Below are 11,517 nucleotides of genomic sequence, written 5' to 3'. Positions count from 1 at the left end.
GGGGTCTCCTGGAAACAATGATGCCTTGCATCCATTCGCTACGCTGGGCACACTGGACTCTCTGGACGTTCCAAAGAATTTCCTTTTTACAACACAGAAGGTGGCACTTGAGCCGATTCAAAGTGCTTCTCCTCACCTGCAGGCTGGTTGTTGCAGTGCACCTGCCTCAGGCACTACAGGGAAGATCCAGGGGCTCGTACGTCAATGGACTCCAACAGAATGGTGGGCTAGGCTTCCATGTCCATTGTAATAAAGTTTGGCCCTCCCTGTATAACTTGCTATTTATCCCATGTATGCTGCCATGTTGGCGTCAGGAAACGGAAATTGTATGAAATACTTACCGTAATCTTCCTTTCCCAACGCCAATCCATGGCAGCGTAGGAACCCCCCCTCGGTGGATCTTGTTCTTTGTACCAAGAATGGGGGAGTTTCCTCTGTCAGACTTTTATAGATTTAGTCCTGTGGGGGGATATGGGGGTGGAGCTGCTTCATGTACGCTGCATTGGATTTAATACAATTTTGTTTTTGATACAATTTTCTGTTTTTATTTCCACAGCAGCAGCTATAACACCCGAGACACTGAGCGCTCTTCCTGCGTATATATGATTTTAGCTGCCATAAAGACACTGCTGGGGGAAGGGAGAGGAAAATGTGCTAACAGAAGTGTGCTGATCTCTGCTGCTCTGTCACCCTCTGCTGGTTGGAGTGGATATGACAGTCTCTGTGATCTCCTTTATTGGCTCCAAAGTCAGAAGATGAAAGTATTGGAAAACAATTTCCTTGTAATCTGGTTAGTAAACAGTAGTATCTATGTATGTATTATAGTAGGTGTACAACATACATCATCCGTATATGGAGAGAAAATATATTAATAAAAAAGTATATCTACACATACACCGTATATATATCCATGGCCAAAAATATTATCCCCCCGCATTTCTGTCAGGTAACACACCACTTTACCTAGAAAATTGTTGCAATTACAAATGTTTCAGCATTCTCATGTTTATTTATTTTGTTTGTATTAGTAGAACACAATAAAAGGTGGAGAAACAAAAATTCAAATCTGACACATTCCATGCAAAACCCCAAAAATGGACCGGACAAAATTATTGGCACCCTCCCTGTAATATTTGGTGGCGAACCCCTTAGAACAAATAAGTGAAATCAATGGCTTCCTCTCACCATCAATGAGTTTCCTCCACCTCTCTGCTGGAATTTTGGATCGCTTTTCTTCCACCAACTGCTCCAGGTCTCTCAGATTGGAAGGTTCCTTTCCCCAACTGCTGTTCTGAGATCTCTCCACAGGAGCTCTATGGGATGGAGATCTGGGCTCATTGCTGGCCAGTTCAGTCCTCTCCAGCGCTTTGTCTGAGACCATTTCCGGGGGCTCTTTGCCGTGTGCTTTGGGTCATTGTCCTATTGGAAGACCCATGACTTCTGATGGAGACCCAACTTTCTGACACCGGGCCCTACATTGTACCCCAGAATTCAGATTTCATAATGCCATGCACACGGTCAAGACATCCAGTGCCTGAAGCAGCAAAGCAACCCCAAAAAATCAGTGACCCCCCCCACCATGTGTGACTGGAGGGACTGGGTTCTTTTTTTTTTAAAGGCCTCATTGCTTTTTTTGAAAACAGTAGAATGATGGGCTTTACCAAAAAGCTGCCATTTTGTTCCGTCTGTCCACAGCACATTCTCCCAAAAGGATTTTGGCTTCCTCAGGTAAGTTTTGGCAAACTCCAATCTGGCTTTTTTGTTTCTGTGTCAGCAGTGGGGTCCTCCTGGGTCTCCTACCATATTTCTGGGTCAGCAGTGGGGTCCTCCTGGGTCTCCTACCATATTTCTGTGTCAGCAGTGAGGTCCTCCTGGGTCTCCCACCATATTTCTGTGTCAGCAGTGGGGTCCTCCTGGGTCTCCTCCCATATTTCTGTGTCAGCAGTGGGGTCCTCCTGAGTCTCCTACCATAGTGTCCCTTTTCATTCAGATAGTGAGAGCTGACACAGGTGTACCTGGTGCCTGAAGGTCAGCTGGAATTTATCTGGAAGTTGATTGAGGTTCTTTATCCACCATTCCAACAATCCTTTGTTGCAATCTTTGATCAATTTTTCCTCTTTCGTCCACGTCTAGGGAGATCAGCTACAGTGCCATGGGCTGTAAACCTCTTGACAATGTTGCGCACAGTGGACACAGGAACATTAAGATCTCTGGAGATGGACTTGTATCCTTAAGATGGTCCATGCTTTTTACACAATTTTGTTCTTAAATCCTCAGACAATTCTAAGCTGCTCTCTCTCTTCTCCATGTGGCACACAGAGACACAACAGAAAGGTGGAGCTCATTTTTCACCATTGTACCTGGTTGCCGGTGTGAGTTCCATATTGGTAAGGTTGCACATCCTAAAATGCTGTCTTTTTTTTTTTTAATAAATAGACTCCTAAGTGTTTTGGTAATTGAAGTCCATGTGATTCCTGAATACCAGACATAGAACCTGTATAGATGTAGGTCATTCCAGAGGATACACATGATGAGTTTACAAGAATATGTCTCCCCTGGATGGAATACTGACAACTAATTCTGTAACTTAGAATATGACATAGAGGGCTGACTTGTCCCCAGGGATGGGGATCGACCCTCCTTTCCTGAAAAAGTGTCCTTCCCTTATCTACCCACTGTAGATCCCGAGGATCTGAGGTCTCTTTGATATCTCCCCCCCCCCCCCCCCAACTCTCTTTTCTTTTGTCTTCTTATAGGTAATGCAGATATATCAGCGGGTAAAGTAAGTATTGAACACGTCACCATTGTTCTCCGTAAATTTATTTCTTAAGGTTCTATTAACATGAAATTTTCTCCACATGTCGGTAACAACCCATGAAATCCATACATACAAAGAGACCAAAACAAAGAAGTTCAGAAATTAAGTTATGTGTAATAAAATGAAAGGACACGGGGAGAAAGTATTGAACACGCCAACTAAAATGTATTTAATACTTCATACAAAATCCTGTGTTTGTAATGACAGCTTCAAGATGCCTCCTGTATGGAGAAACTAGTGGCATGCATTGCTCAGGTGTGATCCCAACATTATTGTCAGGCTCCTTCCAGACCCTGGAGCAGCTCTGTGACGTCAGCTGACAGTGGTCATTAGCCCGCTGTCGGCTGATTCTGGGTCACAGGAGAGCACAAGTGTACTCCTGAGACACACAAGACACGCATGGACAAAAAAAAGTTATGTTAACCCCTTCCCAGCCAAAGTCATTAGTAAAGTGTCAGAGTACATTATTATCACAGTATTGGTGTCACTAGTGGTGTCAGTTACTGACCCTCCCAGATAGTGTCAGTTAGCACCAGATTGCCCACCACCCTATCACAGCCCCACTATAAGGTGCTAATCACCACCATTACCAGTCTAGTGTCCATAGCTGCGTAAGTTCCAGTATACATACCATAGTTTGTAGACACTAAACCTTTCACACAACTTATATTTTATTACCTATTGGGATTTTTTTGTCTTACCAAAGACATGTAGCAGAATACATTGTGGCTTAAATTTATGAACAAATTACATTATTTTCATTAGATAGCTTTTAATAACAGAAAGTAGAACATATTGGGTTTTTTTCCCCAAACTTTTTTTTGTTAATAAAAAAAAAAACCCAGCAATGATCAAATATTACTGAAAGAAAGTTTTGTGTGAAAAAAAATATCAAATTGCATTTGTACACAACATTGCATGACTACGCAATTTACCAGTTAAAGTAGCGCAGTGCTGAATAGCAAACAAATGGCCTGGTCATGAAGGGGGTAAAACCTTCCGGAGATGAAGTGGTTATGATAATAATACACAAAACGGTCTCTTAATTTGTATTGGAAAACTTTAATAAAACACATTGAAGAAAATGTCTAAATATATTACATGTTACTTTATTTATAAATACAAAAATACATTCTGGATAGAAACATAGAAAAGTGAAGGCGTTTGTTTTCGCTTTTTATTTTGTTTCTTTTTTACCTTTTTGTCTGATTATAGATCTGTACTTGTCCCACGCATGGTTGAAGCTAGTTACTGCTGACTGGCTCACTACCTCTGCTGGACATTTATTCCCGGCATCCACTACTCTGTCAGTGAAATAAGAACTTTCTGAGATTAGTTCTGAACGTTCCTCCAGTTAGTTGGAGGTCCTGTCCTCGTGTTCTTCATTTTGGTTTCGTGTTGATAATCCTGCCCTCCTGAACCTTATTCACCCCTTTGATGTATTTAAAGGTCTCAATCATGTCTCCCCTTTCCCTTCTGTCCTCCAGACTGGACATGTTAAGTTCCTGAAGTCACTCCTGGTATGTTTTATACCCCCCCCCCCCCCCGACCTTTCACCATTTTTGTTCCCCGTCTCTGGTCTCATTCTATCTTATCAATATCTTTTTGTAAGTGAGATCTCCAGAACTGGACACAGTATTCTAAATGAGGTCCAACTAAAGGTCTATATAGAGGAATCAGGACCTCCTTCCTCCTGCCGGTGACCCCTCTAGTGATATAAAGATCTATATAGAGGAATCAGGACCTCCTTCCTCCTGCCGGTGACCCCTCTAGTGATAGGATCTATATAGAGGAATCAGGACCTCCTTCCTCCTGCCGTTGACCCCTCTAGTGATATAAAGATCTATATAGAGGAATCAGGACCTCCTTCCTCCTGCCGGTGACCCCTCTAGTGATATATAGATCTATATAGAGGAATCAGGACCTCCTTCCTCCTGCCGGTGACCCCTCTAGTGATATATAGATCTATATAGAGGAATCAGGACCTCCTTCCTCCTCTGGTGACCCCTCTAGTGAGGCATCCTAGAATTCTATTCACCTTCCCCACTGCCTGGTCACACGATTTGCTCATTTTTCAATCATCTGAAATAAGTGCCCCCAAGTTCTTTTCCTCTGCAGTGCTGGCCAACAACGTACCCCAATGTTGTTCTCTCTCACAGGATTCTGCTCTCTAGGTGAATTATTTTACATTTAGAAACATTGAACTGCAATTTCCACTTTTTTGATACATGTGAAATAATATTCCAAGTCTTCCTGAGATTCAGTTCCAGCCTTCTCTGAGATAAGAAGACATTTATAATCATCATATATATGTGTACACAAACCCTACACCTCATTGCCATTCTAGCATTTAATAAGTGCTCTGTTCATGCTCATATATTACCACTGATCAGGGTGGGGAGGGAGCAGTGACACAGAAAGCTGCAGGTTAGGAATAGTGGTGACATCCAAATTCCTGCATCTAGCCGAGTATATGAATGGCGGGCTCTGTTGTATTTCAGAGTACTGTCACCCACACAGGAGCTTCTTGATCTCATCAATGGGATGAACTTCTTCATTGTCCAGCCACGGGGAAGGGGGTGATCACACTGTACTGCTTAATTACAATGGAGAAAAGGGAAGTCACTGACCTGACTGTTACCTGTCAGGGGTGCTGGATCATGGAGTAGATGAGCAGAATTGTCTCTTGTAACCGTTTTCAGATATGTATGTGCAACCATTTGTCAGTGTTAAGTGCAAAAAACCCAAAAAGCAAAAAGGACTTTCAATCCTCTCAAACCTTCATGCTCTGCATTCTCTTCTGATCTGTCAAGTACTTGGACTTGCTTGGTTGTGATCCGGTCCATATTCTACAATGGGCGCATATCCATTCTGTATAGTGGGCCCAGCCCCATTTTGGAGGCAAAGGTTCATTCTCCATAGTGGTCACAGCCCCTCTCTCCATGTCATTTGGAGGTTCAGTCTGCAAGGTCACATTGCGCTCCTCTCTCTTCCTGCGAGGTCTCTGAGAATATAAAACCAAGGATGAAAGGTCAGATAATACAGAATATCCTCACAGATCACAGAGGATTTAGAGCAGTGACACCTCATTCTTTACTGACTGTCCCTGGTCATGTGACTACTGGGGTGTTCACTACATCAGATAAGGGCAGCCAAGCCGGGATCCCCCCCAAGACATTCTGATGGCCCTCCCCATCCCTGATCACCTCCATGCACTCCATTATATGACTTTACTTTCTAAACAGTATTCAGCCTTTAGTCATACACTCACTGTCCCTATAGGGACTTTCACCATGTATTAATCTATGGGAAGTTTTCTGACCCTCCAGATAGTAGATGACCCCCCAGATGGACAGTGACAGGGGCTGAGTGATCCAAAAACACATCCAAAGTGCACCAATATAGGAAGAAATAATAGAGAGAAAGTGTTGTGAATAACATGTTGTCGGATCTTTATCATAGAACCGCAATACGGACCGTTTTATCGAAGCCACAATAATATAATGAGAACCAGCACTGCTCACACTAACACGGCTTTCCCATACAAGTCCCATATAAAACACTTTGATCTTCCACAGCACAGGAATGATGGCACAATGTGAACCATTTGGCATATATGTACACAGCATTTTGGATAAAACAAATCATTGTGGTGAGGCCCTATTCTGGATATTTGGTGAAGAGCAAATCACATTTTAGGAAACCTGTTATGGCTCACTGGTTGCTGTAGACAGGCCTCTGCAATGGAAACGCCCTACATGTAATGGAATCCCAATATGTGCCCATATACCCTGCAGGACTGTGCCAGATGCCCCAACTCCAGGCACAGATAGAAGGATGAACAAAGGAGGGGAGAGCAGACCCACCAGAGACAGAAGGATGGACAGAGGAGGGACAGACCCAGCAGAGACAGAAGAAGGATGGACAGAGGAGGGACAGACCCAGCAGAGACAGAAGAAGGATGGACAGAGGAGGGACAGACCCAGCAGAGACAGAAGAAGGATGGACAGAGGAGGGACAGACCCAGCAGAGACAGAAGAAGGATGGACAGAGGAGGGACAGACCCAGCAGAGACAGAAGAAGGATGGACAGAGGAGGGACAGACCCAGCAGAGACAGAAGACGGATGGACAGAGAGGGACAGACCCAGCAGAGACAGAAGGATGGACAGTGGAGGGACAGACCCATCAGAGACAGAAGGATGGACAGAGGAGGGACAGACCAAGCAGAGACAGATGGATGGACAGTGGAGGGACAGACCCATCAGAGACAGAAGGATGGACAGTGGAGGGACAGACCCATCAGAGACAGAAGGATGGACAGAGGAGGGACAGACCCAGCAGAAACAGAAGGATGGACAGCGGAGGGACAGACCCAGCAGAGACAGAAGGATAGACAGAGGAGGAACAGACCCAGCAGAGACAGATGGATGGAAAGACCCAGCAGAGACAGTAGGATGGACAGAGGAGGGACAGACCCACCACAGACAGAAAGATGGACAGCGGAAGACGGACCCAGCAGAGACAGAAGGTTCACCTCTGACATAGGAGCATTTTACCTCCCACTGATGCCCGGGTATGTTATTTACTCCTACTGCATCGACAACTTACTACTCTCATCTGTGTAATAATGTATTACTGAGAGGAAGAAATATCACTTACCTGAGATATAGAAGAAACAATCACTGCTCCTGAAACAATGAGACCAGCAATGAGACCAGCAATGAGACCCATCCTTCCTCTATATGGCTCAAATCTGTGAGAGAGTAAATGGAATGTAGACACAACGTATAAAAGATTTAGATACACATATGATAAATATACAATGTATCAGTCTGTATTGTTGGTGGTCATGTGACATCTCACCTGTCTAATCCTCCATCAGGAGAGCAGAGAAGAGACAACATGACACAATGTTACTATCCTGTGTCACACTCCCACTATGACCCCCCAGAGAAGAGGAGACAGGATGACCCCGATCTATAACACCCCAATACATGGAATATAACATGACCCCCCCATAGTCACCAATACCTTCTGCTTCCAGCATTCTGATGAACATTATATCATTGATCGGCCGGTATTCCCGGATCTCCTCACTGACCGGGTTGGTGATCCTGACCCAGAATCTCCTGTCGGCGTCGTCTCTCTGCACACTGGGGATAATCAGCGTCCTATTGTCATCCATCATCCGGTATCTTTCAGGGAGAGGCTCCCCGTCCACCTCCCAGGTCACAGCGCTCTCTTCTCCAGAGAACTGGACGCTCACCGCCATGTCCTCACCCAGCCGGCTGCCATTACTGGTGATGTTGGAGATGAGAACCGGATCTGGAATGGTTAGGAAGAGGACAGTCACCATCAGTCATTGGTCACCAACACAGAGCCCAGATATATGGAATAGAGTGCTAGCTCTTATGATATACACGGATCATTGGTCATGTGATCTGCAGCCCCTCCCACACCTAGAGTCACCAGTGTTACATGAATGGATTAGTTTACTACTCCCATCCAACAGTATCTGTGTATCAGAACCCAAACACAAAATTGTAATATATTGCAGTCCTACATGTGGGAGCTGCATTAGTATTCTGTCTTCATTCTTTCCCATTTTATTTTCACCTCATGATCCTGCAAATAAAGGCACTTCCTGTTCTAGGGTGACAACGCCTACTCATTGTACTGTGTCTATGGACAGAGTCATGATTGGCTTCCAGGCTGGACTTCACGCATGTCTGCCTTTGTTACTCACTATTACAAGGGGGGTGATGGGCTTAGTAGTTTACATGAAGGAGGATAAGGGGGGTTCATGCTTTCAGCTCACATAAAGTGATAAGGATCAGGCATTTCTGGCAGGATCAACAAGTATTGTCTGTACTACGCTCACTTCAGAGGTCTCTGGCATACATTGGAGGACATTTATAGGTTTGATAGGACTCCAGACAGATATGTCATTTGCATTGTGCGACGGCCTTTTCTGACTACCTGAAGGTGGGGGATGGTTACTGTGCGGCTATTTGGACAACGTTGTCCCTTTTATGGGGGGGGGGGGGTATGGTGGGTTTGTTTGCGGATAACGGTGTAAATATACTACTTTGGCATGGAAACAAATCAATATATTTTGGAGATAATCTAGAAGACGCGTCCATATCCACTATTTTCCCTCTTTCCTATACTGTATACACTCCATACCTCTCCAAATTGCACATTAAATGCTTCACACTGACCCATGTGTCCGCTGCTGCCCTTTGGGGCCCAGAATGGGAACAAAGGGGTCAATTCACTAAAGATTACTGCATGCGATAACATGGTCATGTGACTCCTTTGCATAAAATGTCGTATGCGATAACGTCCAATTCACAAAAAAAAAAAAAAAAAAAAAAAACGATTCTGTGGTATTTAATGCAAAATGTATCTGTAAATATCACAAAAAAAAAACCCTCCCCCCGCACTCCTAGGTCCAGTATAGACTTGAGGGGACCCCCACACCCTTTTTAAAAAAAATTTGGGCAAATTTATACCAGACACGAAGGGCCTAGTATGGATTGGGGTGGGCTGGTTGGTTCTTTTTTTTTCTTTTCATAATTTTTAATCACTTGCCCTCTAGAGGATTTCCCCTCCTTCCTGACCAGGACATTTTTTCATTTTTTGCATTATGGTGCTGTGCTATCTTAACTGACAATTGCGCGGTCATGCAACGCTGCACCCAAATAAATTTAAGTCCTTTTTTCCCCCACAAATAAAGCTTTCTTTCAGTGGTATTTGATCACCTGTGCAGTTTTTATTTTTTGAGCTATAAAAAAAAAATAAAAATAAAAAAATAATAATTTAAAGGGAAAAAAAATGTCCAAAAAAAAAAAAGTACAAAAGACAATTAAAATTTGTCATAAATTTAGGCCAAAATGTATTCTACATGTCTTTGGCAATAATATATTATATATATATATAGATATACACACACACGGTGTCTAGACATCCCCAGTGACACCAATACAGTGATCAGTGCTAATAAGAAGCACTGACGCTGCACTAATGGCACTGAGCAGGAAAGGGTTAACATGTGGGGGTGATCAAAGGGTTAACTGTGTACGTGCTTTACTTCTTTTATTCAGAGCCATACAAAGCAGTGTGCAGGAACTGACAGGGGAGAGATCTGTATTGTTTACTTAGAGTTCTCTCCCTCTGTCGGTAATTCTCTGCGTTTACGGGGTGCCGGCGAGTAATCACCAGCCAAGACCTGCTGATTGACAGCTGAGGCTGCAAATAGCAGCATGGGTAGGGAGAGCGCCCCCTACCTAGAAAAGCAAAATTACATATAACCACATACAACACACACACGATTTTGCGCACCCGTGCCGCCCTGTAGCAGTTTTACTGCTATAGGGTGGATGGGAATCGGTTAATTGCCGGCATGTTTTGTTTACATTCAGCTGTCAGCGGGAAATCCGACAGCTGAGGAGTCATCCGTTGTTAAGGACGCGGTGGTTGGCCTCTCAGGCCGCTCCTTAACAACCAGCTACCATGCGATAAATTACTGCATGAAAATATACAGAGATAACCGCAATACCAACATTTTACAGCACAAAAGATTTACTGCAAAATGCTTAGTGAATTGTATATTTGCAAAAGATTTACCGCGTGTTATTTTACCGCATTTTTTCAGTCATTATTTAACGCTTTGTGAATTGACCCCCATAGTCCACAACCCTCCAATGTCATACTGAATAGGATAGAGGAGAAGATATCAGTGGGGGATACTGGAAACATGAAGAACTCATTTCCTATAATAGACACACTTCTTCCCCCATAGAGTACAATGCAGTGCGGGGAGAAGCGTGATGCAGGATATGGACTCTTACCCAGAACACGGATCTCTGTAGAGGACAATAGATATGCCGGAATATCATAACACCAGACCTTATACACACAGGAGTCATCCTTCCTGGCATGTGTCAGCTTCCAGCAGCCGCTCCCTGTGTGCAGTCGGAGTCTGGGGTCATGTGACTTGGTGTGGTTTATATAACAGTGACTTTCTAGCAGTGTCCTATCCATCCCTCCACACTGTCTGTACAGCTCCACCGTAACATCATCCTCAGGACACTTCATATTACAGTCAGTGATGTCGGATCCGCTCTGTACATACACCGTTCCTGGTGACACCGGGATGATCAGCATACACAGGAGACCTGGGAAGAGACCACAGATCAGAAATGTCAGCAGAACTTTCACAGTGTCCATACATTTTAACTGCACAATTAATTACAGATGCATGGTGGGAAATCAAGAGACAGTTCCAGTAAATGAAGACCTGATCCCGTGACCAGAGCAGTTGTCACACAGACCAGAAATTAGTATTTCTATATAAAATAGATGAGTCAAGTCAAAAGGGTTGGGAACTGGCCTGGAAGTTGGTGATTTCTGTGTCCCCGTGTTAGTTCAGGTCTATAACAGCCACCTAGGAAGTCCCAGAGGAGCTCGGAGACCCTCCAGAACTATTCCAGATGCACTCATAGGTCTCCATATGTACAGCCTACTTATCCCCCAATATACCTGGAGACTAGAGAGGCAATGAGGAGAACCAAGACAGACCAACTCCAGGCTAGGAAGACAGAAGAGGTGATGTGGGGATGGAAGGATGACAAGTAGAGGGAAGGACACATAGGAGATGGTGACCAGAGAGGAATGGCAGAGAGGCGGGGTGCCG

The 11,517-nt window shown here is 44.2% G+C and overlaps 1 protein-coding gene and 1 long non-coding RNA gene across 2 annotated transcripts; both read right to left on the bottom strand.

Annotated features, from left to right (window-relative positions):
- Nucleotides 1–3,860: 3,860 nt before the first annotated feature.
- On the bottom strand, nt 3,861–7,567 carry LOC149437695 (uncharacterized). Its single transcript, XR_016308024.1, has 2 exons — nt 7,479–7,567; nt 3,861–5,822 (listed from the first exon to the last, which is right to left on the bottom strand). It is a non-coding gene; the product is annotated as an uncharacterized LOC149437695 (long non-coding RNA).
- Nucleotides 7,568–7,573: 6 nt separating this feature from the next.
- On the bottom strand, nt 7,574–10,996 carry LOC149437694 (uncharacterized). Its single transcript, XM_089660718.1, has 2 exons — nt 10,673–10,996; nt 7,574–8,144 (listed from the first exon to the last, which is right to left on the bottom strand). The coding sequence occupies exons 1-2, from the start codon at nt 10,986–10,988 to the stop codon at nt 7,687–7,689; spliced, it is 774 nt and encodes a 257-aa protein (XP_089516844.1). The 5' UTR covers nt 10,989–10,996; the 3' UTR covers nt 7,574–7,686.
- Between the last annotated feature and the right edge of the window lie 521 nt (nt 10,997–11,517).

The sequence above is a fragment of the Staurois parvus genome, unplaced genomic scaffold, assembly GCF_062004578.1.
Source record: "Staurois parvus isolate SC_StPar_1 unplaced genomic scaffold, SC_StPar_1.0 ptg001268l, whole genome shotgun sequence".
NCBI lineage: Eukaryota > Metazoa > Chordata > Amphibia > Anura > Ranidae > Staurois > Staurois parvus.
The sequence above is the reverse complement of the archived record's forward strand: the minus strand, read 5'-3'. Positions and strand labels throughout refer to the sequence as shown.